We start from the raw sequence: 26,738 nt of genomic DNA, 5'->3' as shown, positions 1-26,738 counted from the left end.
GCCTTCATGCCGTCGAGCCTCGCGCTGTAGCATTGTGGACATTGTCCTTTGCACTTCTCCCATCCTGAGCTCGAGCGCGTATCCCGAATCCGGTCAAATTCGAGCTGCAGTCGCGTCCATTGATATTACGTACCTTGAAATCAATGCGCGACCAGTCTCCGAACATCTGGGCAAGATGTCGACTCTGCTCTTCCTCTTCCCATCCCGTCCCTATGTCGCCAACTTTGCCAGCGTTCTTTGTGTCCGCGAGAGTCTGGCCAGAACAGGCTTGGGCGATGGACGCGAGCACGGCCCGTCAGACAGGCTTTCCGTCGTTGTTGCGCCAACGAGCATGTCTGCAGTCAAAGCACCGACGTCGCTCTCCACGAGCTTGCCCGATGTGCCTGTTGGCCAAGATCCTTTTGACTACTACATTGCTATATCCGAGGAGCTCATACACCCCACGCCGACTGGCGGCTACGAGGCAAGACTATGGGCCTTGACTGCCCTGGCAAGTGTGCATATCCTTCTAACGACCGTGCACATGTCTATGACTATGAGGTCTAGCAAATTGTACATCTGCAAGCGAGTCAAAAGGCCAGAAGGCTATTACATCATCGTCAATCCCATGCTTGCGCCCGCCTGCGAGATAGCTGCTGGCGCTGTCATCATAGCATCCGGCGAAACATACCGTCGTGTGTATGTCCAGCAAATCGGCAGCTGCAGTGAGCTCGCCCTGCACGCCCTCACTTGGGTACCTCTCTGGGTAGCGTATGTCGTGCACGTGGTCGTCAACTCTCAGGCGCTCGCCCTGATGACGACCAAGTCGATCATCAGCCCACACTGGCTCAATTGGGTCGCTTACGGCCTGCCCGCTTGTATTCTCATTCCACTCATCACGCTCGGCAATGTCGCGGATCACAGACTAGACGGGATCACTGCTTCGTTCGTTCAGATCAAGAGCGAGCTGCAGGCAGGTCAGAGCTTGTATGCCGGAAGCTCGCAAGCGGCAAAGATGGTCCTGACGCGAGTCTATGCGGATTACGATACTGTCATACTTCGCTCGAGACATCTTGTCGGCATGATCCGAGGTATCTATGCGCTATGGGTCCTCAAGCTCTTCATCGGACTGGCAGCAAACTATTCGAGCCTCTTGTTGCTCAAACACATTACTGAGACGCTGAGATACCACCGGGAGCAGATCATACGATCGACGACCACCGACAAGGGCGATGTAGATGCAGAGAAGGATATCGCGCTCACGGTCACACTTTCGTACGGAACTGCCGAAAGGAGTCGTGATACGAACTATCGGGCACATGTGGTTCGTCTCGCGGAGCTCAAGCTCGTCATGGCGGTCGTCATCGTCATCGGCACGATCACTTGCATCAGTGGTATGGCAATCGCGCTCCTTGGCTCTATCGTGCCTTTCGATGCTCTTCTTGATTTCCCGACCAACGAAGTCGTCGGCTGCCTTATCAGCTGGGTTTATCTATTGTGAGTCTTGTCGCGCAGCTTCCTCGTGACAGTGATCCTGACAGTAAATAGGCTTATCATTCCAGCCAGGGGCGTGCAAATCTGCCGATATATCTGGCGGCGGAACAACAAGGTCATGACATTACACGAGGCCTTGAGCGCCCATGAGGATCCGACGACAAGCTCAGCATCTGTCTGGACAGGCATACATACATCCGGAGCAGGGAGCGCCAACTCGTCGAAGCCCAAGTACACACAGCCGGATGCATTCACATCTGACCAGATCGAGGTTCATACGACGGTAAGCCAGACGAGCGACGGATGAGCGGTCACGTCCGCGTTGCTGTTAGACAAATGCTATGACATGACAACAAGGATAGACATCGTGACTTAACGCTGTCCAAGTACCGGGCTGCTTGACGCGTTGAAGCCATATTCGCTCAATCGCACGGGCGCGGGTGCGTGGGATCGGTGGGGTGCCGCTGTATCATTCCCTCCGTACAGACCGATGAGTGCGGATATGCGAGATCTGCCGGGGCTGCTTTCGACGGTGCCCGTGCCACTTTCTGGCGTAGCCGTACTGATACGATTTGCATCGTGCTGCCATTTAGCGAATACTTTCAGCACGTGAATAAGGCTAAACGAAATTACGCACCGGCACGTCAGGAGCCACAAGCACTGGCGTATGCCTGCCCAGCACAGGCGATTCTTCTTTTGCTAGCGTCCCAGGAGATGGAGTAGGTATCGGCAGATGTTGGGCTGGCTCGTCAGAGCCGCCAAGACTGTAGTCGTTGCCCTCGTGAGAGAGTGTCGCCCTGCTGGTGTCGACGAGACTGGCTTCTTCATCTTCAATGCCGCCATAGAGATCAGCGACTGCAGGCATGGGTCGTGGAGTCCGTGCGGAAGATGTCGGATTCATCGGCGCTGCCAATCCGGGTGAAGCAGGCTTTTCTGCATCTGAATGTGCTGGGCCAGGCGAAACAAATGACGGTGATTGTTGCATGATCGAAATATCAGCCAGCGCCACGGGAGCGACATCTTCTGCGGGCATATTATATGGTATGGCTGTGGGCAGCCGCTTATCTGGTCTGCTTGAGCTTCGGCGCATCAGGCCACGAATGCCCGAGAAATTGCGATTCTGCCTGCCGTTCTCGTTTAGACTGTCAAGTGACGGTTGGTGTCCCAACGTCGCTGTCGGTTTACGATCTAGACTGACTTGCTTTGTGTTCTCTGAGCCAAGAAAAGCATCGAATTGTTTGGTGCGTAGGCTATCGTGCGAACGGCCATTGATCTCGTTGATCGTCCTGAGGTTGCGATTCGACTTCTTCCGTCTGACCGGACGGAAGAACGAGACACGCTTGCTCTTCTTTGAAGCCTTGCCCTCTGCGAGATCGAGCAGGTACTCTTGAGGCACCGTCTCGATCATGAGGTACCAAGCATTGCCAGATGCTTCATTGCCTAGCAAAGATGATTCCAGATTAGCCGAATGACGCCTCGTTTTGTATTGCAAGAGAGCCCATGAAGTCGGCTTGAGCTCGTCTCTGGTCCAGCCAGATGAGATGAGCACGTCCGCCCAAGCCTCTACGAACAATTCGTCAACGTTCACAACGCCCTGCTCGCGAGGCGTGATATCGTATGGAAAAGATGGCAGACCGGCTTCTGTCTTTCTCATTCGCGCTGTCAGATCACGGCGTTCTTGCGGCCAATGATCGACAGATTGCGAGACTTTCGTATCAAAGTCGAGATCGCCAGGCAGGTAAGATTCCCGATCAGAGAAGCCGCTTGACGAGAACGTCGACCAATCTAGAGTCTGGTGTCTGTTCTTACGTTCGGCTCGTTCGCTCTCCGTCAGATCGAATTTGAGCTGATCCTGCAAAGAGGCCGAGAAGCCGACGTCTTTGAAGGCGGACCAAGCCTTGTCATTCGCGCTCTTATATCGCAGGTCGGCCTCCTCGTCTTCGTCATCGTCATTGCGTATATTGAGCAGGTGCCTGTATGAGGATGTGTATGCAGGCACGTTCGCGCCACTTGATGACGGTGTTGGTGCATGTGCTAGCTGTGACCATTCGGCATGGGTTAGTTCCCAGGTGCCGGCCGACTTGATGAGATCTTGAGACGAAAATCTGACCGTGCGCGAGCACCGTCTGGCCTGAATGACTCGACCACGCTCGAGCCAAACTGACGGCAAAAGCGTGAGAGAAGTCGGGTAATCCGATACAAAATCGTTCAAGCGAGCCGGCCGCGCTCGCTGATCGCGTATCTGTCCGCGTAATGTCAGAGGCTTGGCTTCGGAGAGCGAGTATAACTCACAAAAGCCAGTATGATGTGCTCGGTTGCGCAAGAGATGCGCGCCCAAGTTGAATAGGTCACTTCGAAGTTCTCTGTGTCCGGAAGGCTAAAGAGATAGGCAGAGAAGAGTGCTGCAAGTTTGCGTGGCGTAGCGCCGTTTCTTGTGGTGTAGGCGATGACAGACGCGAACAGTTCAAGGAGCGTTCTGATCAGCTCCGCGCTCGGAGCAGGTAGCGCTTGTAGCAAGACCGAAGCGAGACAGCCTTTTCTGTATTCAGTAGAAGCTTCGGCTTTTCTGAATATCTCGTAAAGATCATAAGTGAGGCAACCGTGGCCGCCGACCTGGTTAGTAATGCGCGCTAGGCTGTACTTGACCATGGCCGCTAGATCGTGTGGTCCTGCAAATTCGGCTTCTGCCCGAAACGCCGACATCTGCTGATGGCAAGCCGTGATGAGAGCGTGCACGCCTTCAGTCGTGATGTCTATCGCCGTCGTCGAAAATAGCAGCGGAGAGTCGAGTCCTGCCAGAGCGGTTCAGACAAGTTCGGCGCAACATCGTGACAGACAAACCTCTCGAGCGTATCTCGCTGGCGCATTGCGCAACAATGGAGTGGACGCGCTCTATGGACATGTCGCGCGCCGTCTCTATGCCCCAATAGCCATAGATGAGCTCGCCTGGATCAGAAGGAGCAGTTGATGTGCTCGCATAACGGGCAGAAGTCTTACGACCCGGCGATGGCGTGCGATGAGTGTGCAGCAAGCGTGTTGAGCTAGCCGATTGGGATCTATCCCGCGTGCTCCTGTCGTTTGCTTGCGACGAGAGCGGATGTGTGCCTAGACCGAGGCCAGTAAAGCTCGTAGACCGTCTTCTGGCTTGCGACGAGGCAGACCGCACAAGCCTGCGCATCCCACCCTGCGTCTCTTCGTCATTTTTGCTGACGCCATTTCCATCTCGCTGAGAGGACAGCGCCTTTGTCGTGTCTGTTTTGCGCGTAGCAGCAGCAGAAGCGGGGCGTTGCTCGAGCTGCTGGGATTTCGCCCTTTGTTGCGCGCGCGACTTGCTCCCCTTGGGCTGTCCCAGACCGAAGAAGGTCATCGACTTCTTCGCCTTGAGCGTTGACCGATCTGACTGGATCGTCTCTTGGTCGTCCTGAGCCGACGAGGCTGTGTCTGCTTTGGCTGCCGAATGAGGACTCGTCGCGAGCGCACGCGACGACGGTCGCTCCGCTGAAACCAGGTGGTGTTGGCCCGCAACCGTTGGCGAGAAGCGTCCGAGCAACCTGGCTTTGAAGCCTGTCTTGCTTGCTGAAATATTGGTATTCAATGCGGGCGAGACGGCACGCCGTCGGTCAATGCTCGGCGAGGAGCTTACCGCGCGCCTATCGATTGGTTCTCTCCGTGCCGGCGTCGGTGGCAGGCTCTTGTCCTCGGACAATCTCTCAGCATTGTCGGGCAAGGGTTCGACAGGCGCAGGAGCGAGTGCCGCAGCCATGTCGGCGCACTGACGGGATCCAGATGCCGCGAATGTGCTTTGACCTTTCGACAAGCCTCACGTGCTCGCTAGGAGCTCGAGCAGAGCGTGTTGTGACTGGTTCGAGATCGACTGCTGCCCGTGCATGCTCAACCTGACCACACACTGCTCGGCTGGCGAGTCGCTTTTGTCTTTGATATTGTCCTGACGCGTGGCGCAATGTCAACATATCAACGAGCTGAGCCGGCTGGCGGCCATTGAGCCTCGACAGAGACTGAGATGGGCCGCAAGAAGGTCAAGAAGCAGGCGAATGCAGGTGGGCTGACATCGCGCTCCACACACATCACATCTGATCATCACGAGCGGCATGCAGCACCGCCAATAGCAGCAGCCACTGCAAAGTCGACAGCGAACGCTCCTGCGACGCCGTCAGTCGTCCAGTATACAGTCTGGGATCTCCTACCAAAGATCGATGGCCTCATCGACGCTTGTTCTTTTGATCTTGCCCGACAATTCGTCGATCGTGCCCTCGCCTTGACTTCCTCCAGCAACGACGGACTGCAAATTTTACTTGTACACGAACGAGCTGGCCTGGTCGCACTAGAGCAGGGAGATGATGCGCAAGCTCAGCAACACTTTATGCAGGCACTTGCCGCTCCTTCTCATGTCCTACAAGACCAGGCAGCGCATCAATGGCAAGAGGAACAACCGTGGCAAAAGGAGAACACGCAAGCGAGCTGTCACCTCTATCTCGCGCAAATGGCAGACACTCCTCTCGAGGCGCTCAACCATCTCACTTCCGCCGTCTCGCTCTTGCAGTCTTGCCTGATCACCTTGGCCAAACTGCCGACGCGCTCAGATGCAGAAGCGGAAGTGCGCAGACGGGCCAGTCGTGCACTCGTCTCAATGACGGAGCTCTATCTCACCGACTTGTGGTCAGTCAGACCTGTCTCTGGAACGCAAATCCCTGAGCATTGACGTAATCTGACAGCTTTGACCCACGAGCGGAGTCGAACAGCCAAGCCCACCTTGCATTGGCCAGCGAGATAGACCCGAACGATCCCGAAGTATACCAGACCCTCGCCTCCGTCAGGCTGTCTCAAGAAAAGCCGATCGAAGCCGTCGAAGCGCTCAGGAAGTCCTACGCGCTCTGGAAGGGTTGCGAGCCCAGTCAGTCTGCGATTGATTCGCCCCGTGTATTCGCTGACAGAGCCTTAGCCGATGAGCGGATGCCCTCCTACAAGACACGGCTAGGTCTCGTGCGGCTCTTTGTCGAGACCGAGCTTTACGATGATGCACTCGAGATCCTCGCCTCTCTCGAGCAAGAAGACGATGAAGATCCAGAGGTTCTCTACCTGATCGGCTTTGTCAGCACCCTGTGCGCAAGCAAAGCTCCCGACGTTGAGACTCGCGCGGACTGGCAAGAGCAAGCTTACCACTCTCTCGAGGCTGCTAAACAGGTATGGTGGTTTCGCAACGTGATGCAGCAGAGCTAAAGGTCCCGCAGTTGCATGCCTCTCTGCAGGAAATAGGTTATCCCGAGGTCGAAGGGGATCAGGAAATGTTGATTCACATCGACGAACTGCTCGCTAGTCTACCGCAGCCGGATCAGGAAGAGGCAGAGGATGAGGAAATGACTACCTGAGCGCAAGGAAGCGCAGAAACAAAGTGCAATAACAGGCGACATGGTGCTACAACTCGATTGGTCGTACACGCTCTTGCGAGCGGTCTATAGGCTGACAGCATACAAAGACACATGCGTCTAAGGTGCTGTGGCAGAGGTGCAGCGAGCCGCGAGGCAGAGGGTCGTCAGTTTGGCCGGAAGATCGTTCGGATAGGACGGTAAAAAGAGGGCAGCAGAGAGCCACGATAGCTCGCGTCTCTACTTCTGAGCCTCGCAAGGTCAAAGTCTGGACACTCGGTCGCAGACAGCGTTTTGTATTTGCTGGTGTTGAAATGCAGGCGGTCGTACAAAGCAACAGGATGGTCGGACAGGGGTGGGCGCGAGCGGACAAGGGCGAGTAGGATCTATGGTCGTATATGCAGAGAGGGCACCAGATCCAGGTGGTAGGGACGCAGGCCATGCGTCCAGTCATTGACAGCGCGAAAGGTGAGCGGCTAGTTGCCCAGTGCGATCGGTAGAGTCGGGAAGGCAGTCACGTTGCTTAGTGAAGGGCTAGCCGCGCGAGATGTATTCCTTGAGGAAGTGACACTAGCCACGCGGCGATGCCCAGCAGGATAGGTCGGCGCAGGGTGCGAGCCCTCGGATAGCATCTGCAGACCGATCTGTCCGTGGGGTCCCGAATGCTGATAGTGGTAACGCAGTCCGTTCATGCTGCGCAGAGTATGTCAGCACCTGCTTCTGCATGACTTTGGAGACACTGACTTTTTGTAGCGCTTCCCGCAATTGACTCCAATGTAGCAGCCAAATGGCTTCTCCTCCATCTCGGAAAGCATTGATTCGGAGACATGTTCACCGTCTCTGTTCTCGGGTAGTTTGCCGAGATTATTCTGATTACAGTGGCCATGCAGCCGGTGGTACTTGAGGCCATTCTGTTGCTTGTATGCCTTGTCACATCCGTCGACAGGGCACTTGAATGGTTTGCTGCTCGGCGCAGTCCACATCCGATCATTTCCGGCGTTTTGACCGCTCATGGGCTGCTGTGACCGACCCTGCGATAGCCGCAGAGGATTGAGGGTCGCTGCTGGCGAGTCATCATCGAGTGTGATCTCGCCAAATTGCGAGAGCGATTGCGGGAAGAGCATGTTCGGCTGGACGCCTGCTTGTGGTGAGGGCGGCACTGACATCTCGAAATCGTCAGACATGTCTGTGCCCGGCGTGCCAGGAACGCTCGAAGTAGGGGATGACGCGCCGGAGCGGTTGAAGCCAGACGTCTGTGTCGCTCGCTTGGCTGACATTGATCTAGCAAGGTTCTGCAGACCCTCAAAGTTGAGAGCAGTCTTGGGTTGCCCGAAAGGCTTGGTGAGATCGACGACGACTGGACCGCCTGCGGTACGTTGGGCGTCGAACGCAGATTCGGCGTCGAGATTGCCCATGCTAGGGTCTAGATCCATCTCGAAGCCTGCGCCGCCATGGGACTGCATGCTTGCCAAGTCCTCCCACGCGCGTCGCTTGCTATTGGTATGTATTTCTGACTGGGATCTTGTCATGATGGGTGCCGGTGAGACCGGCCGAGAGTCGTTAGTGTCCGAAGGTGAATTCGATTCTGTCAGAGAAGGCGAATTGGCCGAAGGCAGAACATGCTGCTCCTCGAAATGCTCGAGCAGTCCGTGCTGTAGCGGGTGTTAGCTGACCTCGCTCGGGCAGAGGTGGGACGCACCAGGTCATCAAGCTTTAGGCCGCAACAGCGGTAGCCTCTGCAGAAGCGTTCTTCGAGCTGACCGCCCGCAGCTCCGAACGAGCCCGGGGTCTTGCCGAGCGAGGTCGAAATGAGATCGCCCGCGCGATAGGAGAACGGACCAAAGCCAGGTGACATGCCGGTGATCTGCATCTGGGACGAATTGGATAGCATCAGATGCGAGAAAGAGGTTGGCGTTGCCTCAAAGGCCATTCCACTGCGAGTATGCCTGTGGTCAGCATGCGGCGATGCGCGGGTGCCACCGCCCACTCACTCTGGATTGCGAAAGGAGCCCGATATCGATCCATTTCGGTAGCCCCATGAAGGCCTCGAGTGGACTGTCTGAGCCGATGTGCTGCTCTGACCGTCAGAAGAGCCTGACGAGTGAATATTGACGGGGGCCGGCATGGTTGATGAGCAAGCTAAATGCACTCTCGAAATTGGCCCCTATCGCTGTCGTCAACGTCCAATTGGCGAGCCCGGCTTATCTCGTGTCTATCTCGGGACAGTGCCAAGAGTGGTTGCGTAGCTTGTGGGTGATTGTCGTCGCTGTACGATCGTAGCCGCACGAGGTTGGCTGGAGATGCGTCAGCACAGCGATTGTGTCGCCAGGAGGTCTGAGCTCGTCGTCTGGCGTCGTGTGGGCAAGCCGTGAAGGCTGACGGTGAGATTCGGTAGAGACGGCAGCGCCTAGCCTTGACTTTGGCGCCGGTTATAGGGCGTCAAGGCTGACGAATGAGCTCTTTGGCGGCGTTCGATCCGATTTGGCCCGCCCCTCTGTGTCGGACGAGATTGGAGTCGCTCTGGCCTGGATGGTAGAGCCAGATGCCGATGACTGCAGGCGTGCGATGCCCGAGTGTAGCAGTGGCCTCTGTGAGACTGTCAGACGACTGGCCAATTCACTCGGCAACGACGACGCTCGCGCTGGAACAGGCTTCCCGTGATCGTGACTCTGGCTGGAACTATGAAATTCCTGAAAGAGGGATGGATCATCGCTGGGCGCGGCAACAAAATTACGCATCCAGCTCAAGCAAGCTAAAGCCGGTCGACTGTAGATTCGACACTGGCCTGCTCGAGCTAGCCTCCGACTCGGATTCTTCGGAGTATTGCTCTCCATCTGTCTCCTCAGCCTCGCTGGCTTCATGTTCCTCCTCGAGCGCCTCTTCTGCACATTCCACAGATGCTTCCCTGCCCTCCCAGAGACCCTCTCGATCGTTGGACGGAGCTCTACTTGGAGGGAGAAACGACCAAGCAATTGCGCCGGCATGAATGCTCCGCAGGATCTGAGCTGCCGAGCGACTGGTGTCAGGTCTACCCGCCTTAGCGGTGACAAAGCCTGCCGCCAGAGCAGCACTCGACAGGACCCGATCGGTCGTCCACTCGTCATGACTGTCGTCTTTCTGTAGCCTCACGAGACGTTCGAGCGGCATGCGCTCAGCGAGCCAAAACAGGACTGAATCGACATTTTGGATGGGCACGATGCTGCTCAGGATTTGCGCCTCCATGCCTAGTCTGCCTCGCGTAGGGAAGACGAGACCGGGACAATCGACGAGCTGGACCTGCTTCGTCCAGAACATCGTCTGTAAATGCTTTGTCTTGCCTGCCGTGCGAGACGCGCGAACGACTTTGCGTCCCAGTAGGCAGTTGATCAGGGAAGACTATGTCTGTATAAGCTTGGGGTGGCAACTGCGTTCTTAGCAAGCATACCTTGCCTACGTTGGGCTGTCCAATGAGTCCGATGGTCAGCTTCGTGGGTGCTCTGTTGTCGTCTTGATGAACGTCTTCAGTGTGCTGCTTTGCCTGCGTCTCTCTGAGCTTTCTCTGAGCTTTGCGTGCCTCCCTGTCCAGTCTAGCTTTCTGCCCAGGCACGATGACGATGTCGTCCGATTCTGCTTCCTGAGCGCCGAGGAGCAGACTTGGCCACGAGATAGGTGTAAGTACTCGAGGCTTCCAACGAGCGACCTTGGCAGGGTCACCGGTGATGGCTGCCGGAGGCTGACACAGCTCTTCATGGCAGGCTCGTATGGCTTTTACGATGCGTTGCCTGCCCGTGCTTGCGCTTGTGGCATCTGGATAGTTCTCTATTGCGACGACACGATAATCAGGATACCGTTCTTGTAAGTAAGTTGTCCATGCATCCGCTGCTTCGTTCGACAAGTCCGTCTTGGTCAGGACCAAGATGATCTGCTTCTTCGGCTTCAGATTGATGAGATAAGTCTGCAGGGAGGGCGGCAAGTGGAGCAGAGGACAGCGACAGTCCAAGAGGACGAGCAGGATCGAAGAGACTTCCGTCACGCGCCAGAGCTGTCGCCAGACGTTGAGATTTCGCTCGAAATAGGTCGGTGCTCTCTCTTCCGTTTCGACAGGCTCATCCTCCTCGACTTTCGCTGCAGGGTTGACAAGTTCATCAGTCGTCGCGAGCCAATTGGCAAATGCCATCTCTTCATTCGCTTCGACCTCACGCTTTGTCATCGTGTATCTCCACTTTGGCCGGTAAGGACATGTAGGCGCTGTCTCATCCGGCAGCTGTACATCTGCTTCAGTGAGGTGACAGGGCGGTATTGGCCTTTTGAGGATATCTGTCGATTTTGTCTTTGCGCGTTCCTTGAGATGATCGGGCAGCTTGATGAAGCGAGACTGTAGCCTCTGTGACTGCTGTCTTCGCTCTTCCGCCCGTTTCGCCTCAAATCTAGAGACAGAGTAATCATGTCGAGCCGGTCTCTGCTGAGATGCGCTCGAGAGGGGGGCTCTTTTCCGAGCGATCTTGCCCGTGCTGGCGACTGGCTCGCTCTCTTGCCTGTGCTGCTTCCTTTCCTTGGCACTGAAGGTCTTCTGGCGGGTCATGCGATGGCAGGACGAGTGACTGCCCCGTCGGCGTTGTTGGCCATTTGCTTCGATCGAACGCGTCTCCTCGTCATTTGGCCATCCAGCGTACCGCGCCTTATGGCTCAAGGCAGCCCGCGCAGCTCACTGGCAAGCGATTTCGGCAGTCCGGAGCCATTGATAATCCCGACGCCCGGTGCCATTGCTCGCAGAGCGGCACTGGCACGCAGCAAAGAGCCAACGCCCGGACGCGCGCTCACAAAGTCTGAACGACGACGGCATCGCAAGCAGCATGGTCGAAATGACTCTGAACTACCTGCGTGAGTGGCCTCACTTGCATGCCAATGATTGCACAAGGCTTAGACCGTGCATCAGCTCTGCATTTGTCCTCCCTGCGTCTTTACCGGCAGGATTCAACCCCAACAAGACACCAAAGCGTGTCGACAGCGCACAGTCTGCCCCCGTTAAGACACCACTGACACAGCTAGAGACCGATGGAGATATACCATCAACCGCAAAGCGCCTCTCTGGCGTACCATCACGTCTTGCTCGCGCCATGGCCGACTATTCCTTCGTGAGTACTCCCGGCAGGTCACTTCTGAGCTTTGCGAGAGAGTCCTTCGGTGCGGCATCAGCACAGAAAAGAGACAACCGCACAGAGCAGGATGAAGTCAGGGCAAGGCGCGTCTCGTTCAGCCCGAGAGTCTCTGTTTCTTTCGACTATGACCGCTCAGCACTTGCAGCGCCTGCGAGTGACGGTCTTGCATCTTCACAAGCAGGCTCGAGATCGCTCGTCCGATCCCCCAGCGAGCCTTTGAGATCTGCACTTTCGAGAAAGGCAACTCAGCCTGGTCCCTCCGACAGCTTGTTCCTCTCACAAGTGCGCCCGCGCGCTGGACCTTCGACCGAGCTAGCAAGCCCGCGCTTTAGTCCTATCGCCTCACAAGCCTCTCCTGCAAGCACAATCATGGCGCCCGACGACAGTCGTGCCGGTCGGCCGTTTGTGGACGAATATGCAATAGACGACAATGAGTATGGCCAGGGGGGAAACGATTCGCAGCGCACGAGCTTCTGGTCGAGCAACGGCAATGCTGGCCGAAGAAGTCTGGACAAGGATAGAAGACCAAGCCTACCACGCATCGCCGCGCCTCGCTTCAGTCCTTCTCCGCCTTCTTCGCCCGTGCCTCTACGCGATGACACGATGAAGACCTTGACAATTGCGAGGAAAGTCAAGAAGAGCTTGCGGGAGAATGGCAGGAAAAGAGACAAGCCGAAGCAGGCCAAGAAGCGCGAAATCGAACTGCTTGCGACGTTGCCCTCTGATGACGATGCTGAGCGAACAGTCATCCATGGCAAACGAAGGCGGATCGATCCAATGGATATCATCCAGACTGTCGTTCAAGATGCCAAGTGTGTCTTCTTGCAGATCTTTTACTTTGTTCTGACAAGCATCGCGCAGGCAGTCACAATCGATCGAGATGCAGGACTATCTCGACCATTTTCTCGATTGTCTCGAGCCAGAGATTGCCGCCCAGATGTTTGCCGGCGCAGACGAACGTCCTGCCAACTTGCGTGATCTGCGACAGCTTGCAAAGTCTGTCTCCGTCTGCTGCTCTCAGATCGCAAGCTGATGTTGTCGCAGTGACGTGATGAAGGTCAAGAAGGAGCGACACAGAGTCAGGAGCAAGCTCCATGCAGACGACCGCGCCTGGCAACAGTCGCGTGAGCGCATAGCTGTACTCAGGCATGCGCACGAGCTCTACTCGGCCGTCACATCCTCTGAGCGATTTCCGATCGTCAAAGCGAACGATCCAGATGATGAGGTGCGTCAGACAGCTTAGCCATCGATCTGGCTGACCAATTACACAGGACGCGATACTCAATACAACCAAGAGGCTGCTCATTCGGCTGTCTACATCTGACGGGGCAGTGTAAAGCTCGGGACGTGCAATAAGTTACAGTGGATGCTGCTACCAGAGCAGCGCTATGACGATCCCTGCCAGAGGTACAATGCCTGCTAAACTTGCGTCATGTCTATTGCTGGCACCGGTCGCACTCGCCGTTGGTATGGCCGTGCTCAAGGGAGTGCTCGAGATGATCGATAGCGCCTGTAAGGGCGAGCTTGTGCTCGTGGTGGATGCAGACGCACCACTTGATGACGGGGCGGTAGACTTTGAGCTCCGCGCTGTCGTACTGCTCGCAGCTCGTGATCGCGTCGTCGTGCTGCGTGTCATCCTAGTCGATCGCGATGAAGATGCAGCACGCGCTGCGGAGGCTGACGACAGTGCCCTGGAGACTGCGGAAGCTGGTTCGCCCTGATGCGATTGTGCCAAGACGCACGCGACCAGCGCGAGGATGGCAAGGTGTACCCTGTTGCAGACTCATGAGCATACACCTGCGGATAGACAGCGCGACTCACAGTCTATACTTCATCTCGATAGCAGTCTTGGCGGCGTCGCAACGCCCGACGAGCTCAGAATATGTCGAGGCAGAGCAGACAGGCTGTGCAGGGGGCGCGCGCGCGCGGTCGCGAGGAGAGCGCGAAACCAAGACAAGAGGTGGCGCAGGTCAACTGTCGAAAAGTCAATCAACTCTCGATATCGACGACGGAAAAGTCCTGCGAGACACACGGGCCATGCGAACAGCTGGCCTTGGCCTCTTGGTCCTGGCCACAAGGATAGCAAGGGCAGAGGCACAAGAAGGCGAGCCCACGGCGGCAGTGTCTTCCCTGCTTGCGTCGATCAGTTCGGCAGCAGCGCTCGGCACGATTGATCCAGCTTCCAATCAAGCTGTGACTGTCGAGCCGTCTACGAGCACCTCACGACGACACACGAAGAGCTCTAGCAGCATGGCAGAGGTGACGACGACGACGGAGACCTATAATGACGGCAGCTACACGCCTTGGCAGGCATCGACTTCCTCGACAAGCACCGCTATTTCTAGCGCTGCTTCACAAGTAACGACGACGACATCTTACCAGCAGTATGCGCAGTCCTACTCCAGTAGTACTACACGAGGCACCAGTAATCCATCGACCGTCTCTGTCTCTGCACTCTTCACGCCCACGGCTTCAGCGCAAAGCGCATCCGACAACACGTCAACGACGTCGGACAACTTCAAGAGGATCGGCTTACCTGTCATCGTCATCGCCGTTGCTGTCCTCATCCTGATAGCCATGGGCTTCTTGTTCTATCGATCTCGCAGGCGCTGGGCAGAGGAAGAATTGCAGCGGGCGATCATCGGCTTACCTGCCAGGAAGAAGTCCGTTTTGCGACCTGGCTCATGGATTGCACCAAGCGAGCGAGATGCAGCTTCGATCCGTGCTGCGTCGGCTCTGTCATGGCGAGCGGACTCCCGGATGGCTTGGAACGGCGAAGAATTAGCAGCAGGAGCTGCTTTCGGTCGCGGGCCTGCTGCGCACGCCGGCAATCAGGATGAGATGGAAGAGATCAATAACGCAGGCATGGGCGCTTCGGGACCCTCGCTCGAAGCCCGAGATCGATACGCTACAGAAGAGACGGATAACGAGCGCGGCTGGGCCTGGGGTGCCGGTCCTGGCTATACACAGCCTCAAAGCTATGTCGCTGGCGGCAAGCGCTTCGATGTGCCTCCAGACTCGCGTCTGGCTCGTCAGCTTGCACAGAACGCTAGCACCTCTGATGATAGTATGTCTGCCTGCTGTGTAGTGCACACACGGGCTGACTGTTTCCATAGACCCGTACCACGATCAGAGTCTGGACGAGATGATGGCCGATGCTCGCACGGCGCATCATCCCTACGATCCGCAGTATGAAGGGCCACCTCTCGAGCAAGAACGTGGAGTCTTCCGTAGCGCAAGCCAAGCGCTCTTATCGACTGTCCGCACACGAAGCCAGAGCTCGCGGCAACCCAATGCCACTCCGCGCAGCAGACTGCACGACATCAGGCCATCTTACCTCGAAAGCTCACCAGGCCCAGTCTACGGCTCCCGGTCTCGGCAAGAAAGCGGTCAGGCTCTGCTTGGCCACGACACGCCAGATGGCACGCCAAGGCGGTCTCATGAGACGCCGAGACGCTCACACGATGCACCTCGATATCCAGAGGCTACGATACCCGCGCCGCAATTTGGCGCTCATCAAGATCTCCAGCGGTCTCACGGGCCTTTGCCTCAGCCTCCGTCTGCAGCACTCAATGCGACGCCTCAGAAGAGGCTACCGCCCTCTTTGCTGCCTCATCGCGCAGACGCTAGCATGATGCCTGTCAGTCCCAGCACCGCGCCTTCGCTCTTTTACTCCGGACCACCGACACCGGCGCGTGCACCGGGCGTTCCCATGCCGCAGTACAACCCCTTGCCATCAGCCTACTCTTTGTCTGGCATTGCCAATCTCGTGTATTCACAGGATGACCAGCCTCAATCGGGCAACTACACCGATGTACCTGCTCGAAAGATGCGTCGACCAGCTTCGAATCGAAGTCTGCGTCAGCGAGAGCAAGACCGCGACTATTCTCGACGATCGGGAGATTACGCCAATCCTCGCATCTCACACGAGCGTAGTCTTCCCCAGCGCCCCCAGGAGCCGAACGAACGTACATACGCTCTAGACCAGTCAGTCTCATATGGCGGCTACGATGACGACGACGGCGCTTCACATGCCTACTAGCACGCACACACATGACACTCTTACACATAATTTCGAAAGCACATTGATATCTTATAGAATGTACTGTTGCAACTATAACCTCATACAGCATCGCTGGGGGACGTCGTTCTATCCTTTGCAGTTGACCATCTGAACTTGTTCAATCGAGCCACTCATGGCCCGGTATTGCTGCCAGGTACGTTAGGTAGGTCTGCAGTGGCGATAGCCGGAGTGGCTATCCCCTTGCTGACGACGAGCTGCCGCAGGACTTCGTTCTCTCCTTTGATCCTGACGAGCTCGGTCTCCAGCTCGGCAATCTGTTGTCGCATGTCTTTCGCCGTACGCTCTCGCTCGGCCTCTCGTTGTTTCTTCTTTGCCCGGAATCGAGCTGCGCGGCGAAGTAAGCACGTTCGCTCGCCTGGATCACAACATTAACTGACCAGATGCAGCGGTATTGCGCCTTCGCCTATCTTCCTCGCAAGCACGACGATTGGCCTCTTCGATCGAGAGCTCAGCGGGCGTCGCTACACTTGACTGATCATCGCCTATTGTACTGACGCTGTCGCGACGACTGCGCACACCTCGTGACGAATCTGGCAAGGTGTGTGGCGGCGCATCGAGCGGCAATCTTCGTTTGAGCGAGGCCGAGGCTGACGATGGCCCATTCTGAAGAGGCCCAGCGTGGGGCGTGTCAATCTCTATCTCTGGGGCTTTCCCCGCTTTCAAGCCATCCAAGAGCCGTTGGAGCGATGCCTCATCTGTGACATCCTGGACAGTCATGCTGCGCATCGCCTTTTGTGTCGTCGGAACGCGCTGCATCGTGCTGCTTGCACCCGTCATGTTTGTCAATGAGGGCGAGTCTTCGTGCATGAACGAAGGCATCTGCCATTGCAAGTTGTCAAGAGCAAGCGAATCTGTGCCGGACTCAGGCGGCGCGAGCGCTTCGATGTTGACCCATTGCTCAAATCCAGTCGAGGCGGGCGACTCATGGCGTCGGCCGGCAGCAGCCGCAGCCGCCGATGACTCTCGCCGCATCGAGCTGTCAGTACCATTCTGGCGAGACTCTGTGGAGGTGTTGTAACCATCATCCGGCGAGTTCGTGTGTGCGAATATCGTTGTAGACCAGAGATTGAGAGACTTTGCCAGGTCTGGCGACCGTGAAAAATCTCTCATGCTGGGCCAAGTCGGCGAGCTGATCTAGGCTACCTCGTACAATTGTGGCAACAGGACGCAGCTTTGTGTAGTCTTGCCGCACAGCGTGTCACGTTGTCGAGTCCTGGGTAGGCGATGAACCGAGTCGATCGATGGTACAGAAGCTGGGACTGCTGCTACTCGGCAGTGCCTACTTGTTGGCAGATCGACTTCAACGGGTACGAAGGACCTTACAAGGCTACTTCGTTCGTAGCCTCGGGCCTCGGTAGTCCCTCCGATTGTTCTGACACTTACTGCCGATGTCCGAAGGGCACGGCCAGCTGCGTGCAGGCTGCCAGAAGCAAAGTCGCTCTCAATGTTCAATCGCAGCCTCACTATTCTCAGAACATTCGGTCCGGCATGTGCTGACAAGACCTGCTATTGCATTTATTACCGTAGCCCCTGTTCCCTGTTTGACTATTGCGACTGATAGCGACTCATGCGGCTTAAAGCGAGTTGTCCGCGCAGCTGAACGGATGCTTGGTTGGACCAGCAAAGTCTGCGATGATGGCAATGACACTCGTGTATGTGCCCGGCCCTGCACAATGAGACGGTAAGCATCTGCCTACGGTAGGCAAAAGTGAGCATACCGAGCATGACGAGGCCGCCGATAAAGATCAGGACATTGATGACAGATAGCACAATGTACTTGATACTTGAGAATGCACGCCCTCTGTTGATACGGAAATAGGCGATCGACCAGAACATCATGCCGAAGAAGCTGTCGAACAGAGATGACATGATGGAGAGCAGGTCGCCAAAGAAGGGGATACACTCCCCGACGATCCACCCGAGCACCCAGGTGACGATGACACAGCCAATCCAGACCGACCAGCCCTTGGCGGAGTGCGAATGGCGTGCATCGGAATTGCCAAGAATTCGGAGGTAGAAGACCTTGGCGATCGTGCTGGCGTAGATGACGCCGATGATCAACGTCGGCACAATCTGCAAAACTCGTAAGCTCTTGATGTTGCTACAAAAATGCCATGACGTACGACGAAGCCGAAAGAGATCTTCTTGCCTGGGTTCTGCAGCGAGCCGAATAGAGGCGCAGTTGCGTACTGGCCAGTGAAGGCGTAGCCGAAGATACCAAAGCCGGTAAAGAGAACGATCTCAAGGAGCATGCTCAGCGTGAGTGCTTTCGGGAAGTCTTGAGGGCGTTCCATCTCGGCGATGAAGGACGGTAGAAGCGCCTGGCCGACGTAAGTGTAGGTGATGTTCAAGATGGCATTCATGACGGCGATCCAGGTCGAGCCTGCAGGTGCAGCAGCTTCGACGACGACAGATGCACCGAGCTTCGGGTACAGACCGCCATAGCCGTACGCTGGGTTGCTTTCGGTGCCAGCAAAGATGATGCAGAGCAGAAGACCGATGAACATGCAAATTGCAGATGCAATGCCCATCGTCGTCAAGCCTCGCAGTGTTCGTGGCAGGGTGAGCACGATGCCGACGACCATGGTGACGACAGAGAAGACGACCGAGCATGTTGCATGGTCGCTGAGCGTGTTCAGGATCTTGCTGCCTGTCAGAGTGTGCAGACCGACGATGAAGAGATTGTTGAGAACAAGGCCGAGGAGTGTGAGCTGCATGGCAATCGAGCTCTTGCCGAAGAGGAGATAGCCAATGTCGACAAGGTCACGCGCTTCTGGGTGTAGAAGGCAGTATTGCCAGAGGACGTAAGAGGTATACCATGTCACAAGACCATAACCGATACTGAAGATGACACCACCTGCAAAGCCCATGACCGAGAATGACCATGCGAAGCCTGAAGATCCATTCAGCAAAAGGGGTAGGAAACGATTGCCTGCTTACTGGAGATGGCCAGGCAGACGTATTCGGTCGCAAGCAGGATGCCTGCCCGCTTCCACGAAAGCGTGCGAAACTTGATGTCATGCCCGCTCTCTGCTGAAGCAAGCTCTTCAAAGACTGCGCCATCGGCAGTCAGAACGGCAACCGCGCCGCCTTTTTCGCTGTCGCTGCCATTGTCGCCAAAAGCGTCGATCTTTTCGTTAGACGAGAGTGCGGTCGCAGCAGGAGGATGCTCGAAGCCACCTGCTGGCAGATCATGCTGAGGAAGCACCTTGGTATCACTCATCGTCGCTACGGAGGCTGCAGGGGCGATGGCAGCGTCGATGAGGAGCGTCTCCTCATATATGTGATCGTGAATATGGAATGCAGATGTCGTGCTCGCTCACACGAGCAAATGATCTAGGCCGCCGGGCAGAACATACAGTTCTTCCGCAAAGGCTATAGGCGCATAGACCGCAAATTCAGAGTGCTGATCGACGGCCTGAAGACCGGCTAGTGCACCACCGCGCGGGACCCTGAACGTAAAAAGTCGGCCATGCAGATCGCAGAACCTTTGAACCCGAAAGTTTCGAATATTTGCTTGCCTGGCGCCAGAGTGTATATATATATGTCATTGTCTCCTTGACGTGGAACTCTTGCCCGATTGGTTCAGTGGTAGAGCGCCTGCTTTGGGTCAACCAATAATTTGTAGGAGGTCAGTCAATCGTTTCCAGCTCGTCGAGCCTAGCTTACAAGGATTCAGGTCACGTGTTCAATCCGCGTATCGGGCCATCTTTTTGCGGCGGCATCCTGAAAGCTGCCGGTGATCTTTAGAGGCTCTCCCTTTACCTTTTGGACCTGATTCGATGTTATCCTCCTTTCTGCAAGCGCTCTTCAAAATGAGAGCTCACCGGTACGAAGATGAACCAAGATCGCATTTTGCCGACATTGGAGGGAGTCTCTTGGCGCTCAAGACTTATGAGCGTCAAAGCCAGAGCAGGAAGCAAGCAAGCGCCGGAAGAGCGTTCTCGAGAAGGCAACGCTTGCACAGGCGGCACAGATGTTGGCTCACAAAGCACATCACAAGGCAAAGTCTGCAGCTCACTTGGCCCAGGTCAAAGCCCAAAAGCTGAAGTCAAGCGAAGCCGCGAAGCGAAAGGTAAGATGGAGTTCACTAACTGATGCTTTGCAGGCTATCATCGTTACGATCCGTGTCGTGACCGCAAAGTAGGGCAGGCAGGTCGCAGAGCCAGCCACAGCTACATGCCGACGCTGGAAAAGGTACTGGTGCCCATCGAATCCGCCGGGCTGTGCCAGCTCGACAAAGCAGGATCAAGTCACGTTGAACCCTGTCGGTCACAGACGGTGGCAGACCTCATGCTCTATACAGATGACAGTTGCGCATGCGACGCTTCAGGCGCTGGTGGTGCCTTCAGACTCGTGGACGAATTAGGCATTATCACTTGGTTCGTATACAATATCCACCTGCCTTTCGGCACAGACGCAAATATAGCAGAGACCGAAGCAGTCCTGTACGGCTTCAATCTGTTACACCGAGGCGCGCTTGGTCAGGCAACTCGGCGCTTTACGCTGTTCACCGACTCAATTTTTGTCCTTGCCCAAGCTGTCAACTCACCCTATTTGGAGGTCGACCCCGATCTCTGCAAGCTTGTTGTTGACGCTGCATGGGTCGAGGGTCATACAGGCGTCGAAGGAAACGAGCTCGCATATTTGGCTGGCTGCGGCGGCACCTCGTGGACACCAGATCTTGAGGAGCATCACAAATGAAGAGGCGCTGCATATGATCAAGTGGGGATCGCAATGAAAGAGTCACAGGAGGACTTGTTGTTATGACATTATGCACAGAATGACCTGCAAACGCGAGCGCCAACGATGCAGATCCACCCCCTCGTCATGGTCATAGAGCTTTTGCTCGACGCGTCGGCAACGCTAAATGGCCGTGGCACCGCGGCCGATCAGTGTCGACGCTACGCCGGTCATGGATGAGCTCACAGAGCTCATGCGCTCGCCGGAGGCGTCTACATCGAAAGCTCACGCGAGCGAGGAACGATATGAGCGGCTTGTGCGGCACACCACAGCAGCGACGGATTCGGCGCTTGAACCATTGAATTCAGCCTTGCTCTTGCCTATCAAGAAGACGTACGGGCAGCAGTATGCTAACATCTACTTCATTCGACTCACACAGCTCGTGCCTCGCGTGCTGGCCAGAGCGAGACGGCGCTGGCTGCTCGAGTCGCCCGGTAACTCGCCCAGAGCGAAAAAGAGCAAGATCAAGAGTGACGCTGAGGATAGTCAGTTCAACCGGTTCACGACAGAGCTGTTGCTCCATCAGAACGGCAACTCAGACTATGGAACCCAATCGTCAACGACCCGGGGCAAGCAGGACTCAAGAACACTGCAGGAGGACGCAGAGATGGACGGACTCGAGCAAGACGAAAGCCCCGAGCCAGATTACGAAGAGGACGTCAAGCCGCGCATGAACAGGCGGAACGGGGCCAAGAAGCAGAACGGCTCGGGCGCGAGATCAACGTCCAAGATTGTCAATCGGGTGCTCGAAGTACAGAGGGACGAGCTTTGCATTGTCGCCGGCACGATCTACGTCGAGATGAAGCTCAAGCCTAGCGTGCTCGACGAGATAGCGATCGACGTCAGTACCCATCCTTCTTCGGTGTCTCGTTGCTTACCTCACCAGAGCAGTACTCTATCCCGGCAGCGCCGCCGCGCAAATATGTGACGCCAGGCGTGGATGAGGTGCTGCTCGAGGACAGCTCAGGTCGAATACGGCTGATAGGCACCGGCATCGAACAAGGCAAATGGGCACTTGTCACAGGCATCATCGTCTCTGTCCTGGGCGCAGAAACGGCAACGGGTGATTTTGAAGTGCTCGATCTCATCTTTCCTGGTCCACCGCCTCAGCTTGCCCTGGGTCTTCCTGAAGCCTCGCCCGAGGCAGCAATGGGCGATTCGATCAAAGACGAGCAGTCAAGTCAGGCCCCTGGACAGTGGGTCGCAATCACCTCTGGACTCAACTTTGGCGATTCGTCTGCGCCTGCAGACGCGAAGCGCGCATTGCTTTCAGAATGGCTGACAGGCGAGCTCGGCAACGAGCAGGATAGACTGCTTGCTACGCGCGTCTCGCGACTGATCGTTGCCGGCAATTCTATGATGGTTGCTCCGCCGAAGCATGAGGAGCCAGAGGCGCGCAAGGCAAAGAAGTATGGCTACGACGCCGCCGTCTTTTCGCCAAAACCAACGGCAGATATGGATGCTTTTCTCGAGGATCTTCTGCCTTCGATTGATGTCGACCTGATGCCGGGCGAAAATGACCCTTCTGCGCCTACGATGCCTCAACAGCCACTCATCGAGACGCTGCTGCCCAAAGCGCAAAGTCTGGGCGGCTGCGCTATGCGAAGCAATCCATGCTGGATCGATTCCGGCGGTGCAATGTGCGTTGTAATTTCTCCTATCGAGCGCGCAAGCTGAGGCTGGTTCCGTAGCTTGTTCGGCACATCCGGCCAAAACCTCAATGATATCTACAAGTACATAAGCTCAGATGACAGGCTCACGATGGCTGCTAACACGATTGAATGGTCCCATATCGCGCCAACATCGCCAGATACACTGTGTCGGTGTACAGTCTGTCGGCTGACCCTTGCTGATACCGTCATGCAGGGACGTATCCGTTCAGCGAGCGAGACCCTTTCATACTACCCAAGACGCCGCACATTTACTTCGTGGGGAATCAACCTGCTTTCGAGACTTGCCTAATCACGAGTCAGTCTCTGCTTCGTAGCAATTGTCAACCGTGCTGACTGCTCGAACAGCCGACGACGAGCAAAAGATCCGCGTCGTTCTTGTGCCCGCATTTTCAGACAAAGCTGAAATTGCTCTCATCAACACGGCTACACTAGAATGTCAAAGCATGCGCTTCGCGTAACAGTGAAAGAGGGTGCAATGCAAGACATGATTGACAATCTAGTTGGTGACCTGGCGACGACGTCCTCCCGCCGCGGGAGCACGAGCAGGCGCTCTGGCCGGTGCCGCACGCTGCTGTGTCGCGCGCTGGGGCTGTACTCGCTGCTGCGTGGCGCGCTGGGGCTGGGCTCGCTGTTGCGTGTTGCGCTGAGGCTGTACTCGCTGCTGCGTGGCTCGCTGGGGCTGTACTCGCTGCTGCGTGGCGCGTTGAGGCTGGACTCGCTGCTGGGTGTTGCGCTGGGGTTGCGTGCGTATCGCAGCATTCTGATTGAATTGGGCAGCACGTTGAGGCTGAGCACGCTGAGGTGAGGCACGCGGGGGCTGAGCACGCTGGGGAGTGTTGCGGGTGACTTGTGCACGCTGCTGTGTGTTGCGCTGGGCCTGACCGCGCGTTGGCTGCGTACGAGCAGCAGCATTCTGGTTGAAGGCGGCCGCGCGCTGGGGCTGTGCGCGCTGTGGGGTGCTGCGTTGAAGCTGATTGCTCTGCTGAGTAACGCGCTGTGGCTGAGTCCGCTGCTGAGTGTTGCGCTGTGGCTGCGCACGTAGCTGCTGCGTCGTGCCTTGAGTGCGGCCAGCGGTGTTACGCTGAGGCTGTGTGCGGGTGTTGCCAGCGGCGGTGCGACCTTGTGTGAGTTGCTGCTGATTCGTCGTCCGACCGTTCTGTAAATTCGGCTGTGAGCTTTGAGGATTCTTTCGCGCGTTCTGACTATTGCCTTGCGTAAGCTGGGTGTTAGCTAGTGTCGTCTGTCCATTCGGTCTAGTCTGGCCATCCGTACGTACAGTCTGACCGCTTTTGCGTGCGTTGTCTCGATTCGTCTGCTCAGTCTGGCGCTCCGAGGCTGTCCGCGAAGCATCTTGTTTCTGCTGCGTTGTCTGCAATGTCGTGGCTGGAGTCGTGATGGAGGTAGTCTTGCCGGTGAGCGCATTGTTGCCAGGATCGACTACACCATTCTGGATCGCGGGGGATGAAACGCTGTTTGGAGGGATCACATTGCTGGACGCCTGTAGCGCAGGCTGCTGAGGAGACACAGTAGGCGCAGTGACGGTGTTGCCACCGCCTGTAATCAGAGGCTGAGTTCCAGAATCAGGCGAAGTGCCTCCGTTGAAGTTGTTCGTCTGTATTGCAGGCGTCGTGGATCCGCTTTGAGGGACGGTGTTGCCGTTCGTTTCGATGGCTGGCTGTTGCGGAAAGACGCTGGCTGATGTGCCTGTGTTGACACCAGTCGTGGTCAATGGCTGCGTAAGTGTATTAGGCACTGTGCCGCCGTTAAAGTTATTCGTCTGTATTGCAGGCCCATTGAACGAAGGAAGGCCGGAATTGAAGCCGTTGCCTTGAATTGCAGGTTGTGAGAATCCTCTGTCAGTTCCTGTAGCCGGAAAGCCCGGCTGTCCCGCTACGTTTGTGAAGCCGTTGAAGCCTCCGTTGTTGAATGTATTCGGATTCGTTGTGCTTGCAAATGTCGGGCCGGGGTTGGCTGATGGATCAAATGCATTGATGAGAGGCTGTGCCAGGGCAGGGAAGATCGATGCGGCGTTCACTGGTGCTGGTGCCGGCGCAGGCGCGAGCGCTGTAGCCGGAGCTTGAGTAGCTATGATAATCTCTGGCGCGACCGGGGGTGGAGATGCAGCAGCAATGGTGTTGCCCGACGCAGGCAAAGCAGGTGCGATCACGTTGATGGTCGGCACGGGTGGCAAGCTGACCTGTGCCGCCGGCGCGTTCTGAGGCATAGGCTGCGCGAGAGCCACCTGATCTGTCTGACCCATGAAGGCGGAGACATCGCCTCGCAGCTTCTCGATCTCGTCTTGATCTTGCTTGATGATGTCGTTATCGCGAGATCGAACGCTTGCATCGGACGTGCTGATTGCGTCCGCTTGGGCTGATTGAGCATCTTGGACCAGACGGTTCTGCGTATCTGCGACAAGGGTGTTGGCACGATTCGTCAGATCAGTCAATTGGGTTGCCAACGTCTGCCTTTGAGCATCGTCATTCGTATTGGCAGCAGTGCGCTGAGTGTCACGGATCTGCTGTACGAGGCTCTGGAACTCGGTCCGCGACACTTCTGCAGCGGCGACCGCATCGCCAAACTATATAGAACCGTCAGCATGAGATACAACGAAAGCGAGCGACGAACTGCACGAGCGTGCTGCGCGAGTTGTAGCAGAGCAGTGATGATGAATACAAGCCTGATCATCGTGGCGTCCAGGTCAAGCTCAAGCTCAAGCTTCTTCGAAAAAGATCGTGAACCTAAGCAAGGCAGCGTCGAGGGTCAAGTGCTACACTACTCATGTCGCGGGAACTTCTGCGATGATTCCCCGATCCGATAGGGTAGGGGAATATATGTCCAAGGGAATGGTTCGAGGCCGGGTCCGTGCCAGTGACGCGCATTTCCGTACTAGCATGAATCATGCATGCTATCACTGTGTTGAAGTCCCCCATGTGGATGGCAGTGCTGTCATGCGTGATGGGCCACATCGTCGGGATTGGCCGGCGAAGCGCCGAGCACCGCCGCTCGAGGAGGAGATTCCTCGCCCTTGGCGTATACTGGCAAGTTGCAACTCTTTCAGTACCTCTTCTCGTCCGAGCTCTGCAACTTCTCGTGCAGCCTCGCTCCTCTGGGCTTCGGCAAGTGCCAGGCGAGCGGCTGCGTCGCGCAACGCTTGTGCGACTCCCTGAGCACCCGTATTTCCTTGGCCTCTCGTGGTCGCTTCTTGTGCATCCTGCTGCCCTTGTATTGCGGCGATCGCTTGCGCCTGAACCAATGCAGTGGTCCCAAGAGCAACGAAAGGCTGGGCAGTGGATTTGCTCGGTGGCAGGTTTGGCGCGATCGGCGGTATGGGCGCCGATTGCTGGATCTCTGCTGGCTTTACCGTTTGCGCTGGTTGCACTGTTGGTGCTGCTGGTATCACTTGCACCGGCTGTAGTTCCGGAATGGTCTGAGGTGCTTCTGCAGGTGGCTGAGCGGGTTGAGGCGACGCCGCTGGCACAGGCTGCGCGGACGGCAATATTGGCTGAGATTGATTCGCTGGCGATGCGAGAGGCTGGGACGGTACTGAGTAGGCAGGCTGAGCAGCAGCTCCAGTGCCTACAGCTGTGATACCAGAAGCCTGTGGTAGCGTGAGAAAGGCAGGAGCAACACTAGTGTCGAAAGTCACGCCGGCATTCGCATTAAAGTCTCGCACGTCTTGCGCAATCTTGTCTAGCTCGGCTTGGTCACTATCGAGTGTTCGGTAATCAAAGTCTCGCCGCGCGGAGTCTGTCGTCGTCGCGTTGTCTTGCCGAGCAGCCTGCATATCCAGCACGAGCTCAGAGGTCGCATCTTGCAGAAAGCGATTTGCGCGCTGCGTCAGATTGGCGAGACTGGCGAGATTGGACTGACGTCGGGCCGCTCCAGTATTGATGAGCGAGTCCCGTTGAATCTCGCGGATTTGTTGGGCGACGACAGCCAACTGCATCCGCCTGATCTCAGCAGCTTGAGCTGCATCACCGTACTTCCGCTTGACATGAGTGTTTGTCAGACAGCGAAAGCTGCTGTACTCACTGCAAGAGTTTTGCTGATGAGGACCATCATGATGACGACTCCGGTAAGCATGGCGTCTATGCGACAATCGCTTCCTGCCCGATACGCAGGACGATAGACGACCAGTCAAGAGTGGGCTCAGTTTCCGAGACGGGCCTTTCGCGTCCTCGACGACCGGGCGAGTGCGAGTCTTTGACGACAGCGACTGCGTCCGTGCGAGCTGGCCGCA

At 56.5% G+C, this 26,738-nt stretch overlaps 16 protein-coding genes across 16 annotated transcripts; 7 read left to right on the top strand and 9 right to left on the bottom strand.

Annotated features, from left to right (window-relative positions):
- Nucleotides 1–175: 175 nt before the first annotated feature.
- L969DRAFT_92909 (uncharacterized protein) lies at nucleotides 176–1,780 on the top strand (the record flags this gene model as incomplete). Its single annotated transcript, XM_014714767.1, has 2 exons — nucleotides 176–1,476; nucleotides 1,528–1,780. The coding sequence occupies 2 exons, from the start codon at nucleotides 176–178 to the stop codon at nucleotides 1,778–1,780; spliced, it is 1,554 nt and encodes a 517-aa protein (XP_014570253.1).
- Nucleotides 1,549–5,422, bottom strand: L969DRAFT_98315 (uncharacterized protein). Its single transcript, XM_014714766.1, has 4 exons — nucleotides 4,315–5,422; nucleotides 3,766–4,265; nucleotides 2,111–3,715; nucleotides 1,549–2,055 (listed from the first exon to the last, which is right to left on the bottom strand). The coding sequence occupies exons 1-4, from the start codon at nucleotides 5,234–5,236 to the stop codon at nucleotides 1,846–1,848; spliced, it is 3,237 nt and encodes a 1,078-aa protein (XP_014570252.1). The 5' UTR covers nucleotides 5,237–5,422; the 3' UTR covers nucleotides 1,549–1,845.
- A 72-nt stretch (nucleotides 5,423–5,494) lies between these two features.
- L969DRAFT_44651 (uncharacterized protein) lies at nucleotides 5,495–6,860 on the top strand (the record flags this gene model as incomplete). Its single annotated transcript, XM_014714765.1, has 5 exons — nucleotides 5,495–5,531; nucleotides 5,589–6,150; nucleotides 6,207–6,385; nucleotides 6,434–6,675; nucleotides 6,723–6,860. 5 exons carry the CDS (start codon nucleotides 5,495–5,497, stop codon nucleotides 6,858–6,860), a joined length of 1,158 nt encoding a protein of 385 aa, XP_014570251.1.
- Nucleotides 6,861–6,906: 46 nt separating this feature from the next.
- On the bottom strand, nucleotides 6,907–7,299 carry L969DRAFT_92906 (uncharacterized protein; the record flags this gene model as incomplete). Its single annotated transcript, XM_014714764.1, has 1 exon — nucleotides 6,907–7,299. One exon carries the CDS (start codon nucleotides 7,297–7,299, stop codon nucleotides 6,907–6,909), a length of 393 nt encoding a protein of 130 aa, XP_014570250.1.
- Nucleotides 7,300–7,333: 34 nt separating this feature from the next.
- Nucleotides 7,334–8,982, bottom strand: L969DRAFT_45708 (uncharacterized protein; the record flags this gene model as incomplete). Its single annotated transcript, XM_014714763.1, has 4 exons — nucleotides 7,334–7,550; nucleotides 7,602–8,509; nucleotides 8,557–8,791; nucleotides 8,849–8,982. 4 exons carry the CDS (start codon nucleotides 8,980–8,982, stop codon nucleotides 7,334–7,336), a joined length of 1,494 nt encoding a protein of 497 aa, XP_014570249.1.
- A 76-nt stretch (nucleotides 8,983–9,058) lies between these two features.
- L969DRAFT_92904 (uncharacterized protein) lies at nucleotides 9,059–11,418 on the bottom strand (the record flags this gene model as incomplete). The annotated part of the gene is made up of 4 exons (XM_014714762.1): nucleotides 9,059–9,264; nucleotides 9,308–9,453; nucleotides 9,592–10,232; nucleotides 10,282–11,418. The coding sequence occupies 4 exons, from the start codon at nucleotides 11,416–11,418 to the stop codon at nucleotides 9,059–9,061; spliced, it is 2,130 nt and encodes a 709-aa protein (XP_014570248.1).
- A 99-nt stretch (nucleotides 11,419–11,517) lies between these two features.
- On the top strand, nucleotides 11,518–13,332 carry L969DRAFT_92903 (uncharacterized protein; the record flags this gene model as incomplete). Its single annotated transcript, XM_014714761.1, has 5 exons — nucleotides 11,518–11,717; nucleotides 11,773–12,807; nucleotides 12,857–12,991; nucleotides 13,040–13,220; nucleotides 13,267–13,332. 5 exons carry the CDS (start codon nucleotides 11,518–11,520, stop codon nucleotides 13,330–13,332), a joined length of 1,617 nt encoding a protein of 538 aa, XP_014570247.1.
- A 35-nt stretch (nucleotides 13,333–13,367) lies between these two features.
- L969DRAFT_92902 (uncharacterized protein) lies at nucleotides 13,368–13,830 on the bottom strand (the record flags this gene model as incomplete). Its single annotated transcript, XM_014714760.1, has 2 exons — nucleotides 13,368–13,767; nucleotides 13,817–13,830. 2 exons carry the CDS (start codon nucleotides 13,828–13,830, stop codon nucleotides 13,368–13,370), a joined length of 414 nt encoding a protein of 137 aa, XP_014570246.1.
- Nucleotides 13,831–14,032: 202 nt separating this feature from the next.
- Nucleotides 14,033–16,037, top strand: L969DRAFT_45645 (uncharacterized protein; the record flags this gene model as incomplete). The annotated part of the gene is made up of 2 exons (XM_014714759.1): nucleotides 14,033–15,062; nucleotides 15,112–16,037. The coding sequence occupies 2 exons, from the start codon at nucleotides 14,033–14,035 to the stop codon at nucleotides 16,035–16,037; spliced, it is 1,956 nt and encodes a 651-aa protein (XP_014570245.1).
- A 152-nt stretch (nucleotides 16,038–16,189) lies between these two features.
- Nucleotides 16,190–17,189, bottom strand: L969DRAFT_15696 (uncharacterized protein; the record flags this gene model as incomplete). Its single annotated transcript, XM_014714242.1, has 2 exons — nucleotides 16,190–16,404; nucleotides 16,457–17,189. The coding sequence occupies 2 exons, from the start codon at nucleotides 17,187–17,189 to the stop codon at nucleotides 16,190–16,192; spliced, it is 948 nt and encodes a 315-aa protein (XP_014569728.1).
- On the top strand, nucleotides 17,121–17,614 carry L969DRAFT_322232 (uncharacterized protein). Its single transcript, XM_014714758.1, has one exon. The coding sequence runs from the start codon at nucleotides 17,304–17,306 to the stop codon at nucleotides 17,574–17,576; it is 273 nt and encodes a 90-aa protein (XP_014570244.1). The 5' UTR covers nucleotides 17,121–17,303; the 3' UTR covers nucleotides 17,577–17,614.
- L969DRAFT_71412 (uncharacterized protein) lies at nucleotides 17,554–19,462 on the bottom strand. Its single transcript, XM_014714757.1, has 4 exons — nucleotides 19,020–19,462; nucleotides 18,203–18,972; nucleotides 17,798–18,152; nucleotides 17,554–17,745 (listed from the first exon to the last, which is right to left on the bottom strand). The coding sequence occupies exons 1-4, from the start codon at nucleotides 19,300–19,302 to the stop codon at nucleotides 17,654–17,656; spliced, it is 1,500 nt and encodes a 499-aa protein (XP_014570243.1). The 5' UTR covers nucleotides 19,303–19,462; the 3' UTR covers nucleotides 17,554–17,653.
- Nucleotides 19,463–19,658: 196 nt separating this feature from the next.
- Nucleotides 19,659–20,783, top strand: L969DRAFT_98310 (uncharacterized protein; the record flags this gene model as incomplete). The annotated part of the gene is made up of 3 exons (XM_014714756.1): nucleotides 19,659–19,710; nucleotides 19,759–20,154; nucleotides 20,188–20,783. The coding sequence occupies exons 2-3, from the start codon at nucleotides 19,917–19,919 to the stop codon at nucleotides 20,781–20,783; spliced, it is 834 nt and encodes a 277-aa protein (XP_014570242.1). The 5' UTR covers nucleotides 19,659–19,710; nucleotides 19,759–19,916.
- Nucleotides 20,784–20,949: 166 nt separating this feature from the next.
- L969DRAFT_44736 (uncharacterized protein) lies at nucleotides 20,950–22,953 on the top strand (the record flags this gene model as incomplete). The annotated part of the gene is made up of 5 exons (XM_014714755.1): nucleotides 20,950–21,663; nucleotides 21,714–22,462; nucleotides 22,514–22,641; nucleotides 22,689–22,790; nucleotides 22,841–22,953. The coding sequence occupies 5 exons, from the start codon at nucleotides 20,950–20,952 to the stop codon at nucleotides 22,951–22,953; spliced, it is 1,806 nt and encodes a 601-aa protein (XP_014570241.1).
- Nucleotides 22,839–25,289, bottom strand: L969DRAFT_322151 (uncharacterized protein). Its single transcript, XM_014714754.1, has 2 exons — nucleotides 25,124–25,289; nucleotides 22,839–25,076 (listed from the first exon to the last, which is right to left on the bottom strand). Exons 1-2 carry the CDS (start codon nucleotides 25,181–25,183, stop codon nucleotides 22,992–22,994), a joined length of 2,145 nt encoding a protein of 714 aa, XP_014570240.1. The 5' UTR covers nucleotides 25,184–25,289; the 3' UTR covers nucleotides 22,839–22,991.
- Nucleotides 25,290–25,406: 117 nt separating this feature from the next.
- L969DRAFT_45514 (uncharacterized protein) lies at nucleotides 25,407–26,560 on the bottom strand (the record flags this gene model as incomplete). Its single annotated transcript, XM_014714753.1, has 2 exons — nucleotides 25,407–26,480; nucleotides 26,531–26,560. 2 exons carry the CDS (start codon nucleotides 26,558–26,560, stop codon nucleotides 25,407–25,409), a joined length of 1,104 nt encoding a protein of 367 aa, XP_014570239.1.
- Nucleotides 26,561–26,738: the final 178 nt, after the last annotated feature.

The sequence above is a fragment of the Mixia osmundae genome (assembly GCF_000708205.1).
Source record: "Mixia osmundae IAM 14324 unplaced genomic scaffold scaffold_2, whole genome shotgun sequence".
NCBI classification, from domain to species: Eukaryota; Fungi; Basidiomycota; class Mixiomycetes; order Mixiales; family Mixiaceae; genus Mixia; species Mixia osmundae.
Note: the sequence above shows the minus strand (reverse complement) of the source record. Positions and strands in the feature narration are given on the sequence as shown.

Excerpts from the sequence above, each read along its gene's own strand:
- L969DRAFT_322151 (XM_014714754.1), bottom strand. The coding sequence starts at position 25,183 with ATGATCAGGCTTGTATTCATCATCACTGCTCTGCTACAACTCGCGCAG. Across the intron at positions 25,077-25,123 it reads TCGCGCAGCACGCTCGTGCA|TTTGGCGATGCGGTCGCCGC; the intron begins GTTCGTCGCTCG and ends GGTTCTATATAG.
- L969DRAFT_322232 (XM_014714758.1), top strand. The coding sequence starts at position 17,304 with ATGAACCGAGTCGATCGATGGTACAGAAGCTGGGACTGCTGCTACTCG.
- L969DRAFT_98315 (XM_014714766.1), bottom strand. The coding sequence starts at position 5,236 with ATGGCTGCGGCACTCGCTCCTGCGCCTGTCGAACCCTTGCCCGACAAT. Across the intron at positions 4,266-4,314 it reads CAGCGAGATACGCTCGAGAG|GACTCGACTCTCCGCTGCTA; the intron begins GTTTGTCTGTCA and ends CCGCTCTGGCAG. Across the intron at positions 3,716-3,765 it reads AGCACATCATACTGGCTTTT|ATACGCGATCAGCGAGCGCG; the intron begins GTGAGTTATACT and ends TTACGCGGACAG.
- L969DRAFT_71412 (XM_014714757.1), bottom strand. The coding sequence starts at position 19,302 with ATGAGTGATACCAAGGTGCTTCCTCAGCATGATCTGCCAGCAGGTGGC. Across the intron at positions 18,973-19,019 it reads CGTCTGCCTGGCCATCTCCA|GCTTCGCATGGTCATTCTCG; the intron begins GTAAGCAGGCAA and ends ATGGATCTTCAG. Across the intron at positions 17,746-17,797 it reads CGGCGGCCTCGTCATGCTCG|GGCCGGGCACATACACGAGT; the intron begins GTATGCTCACTT and ends CTCATTGTGCAG.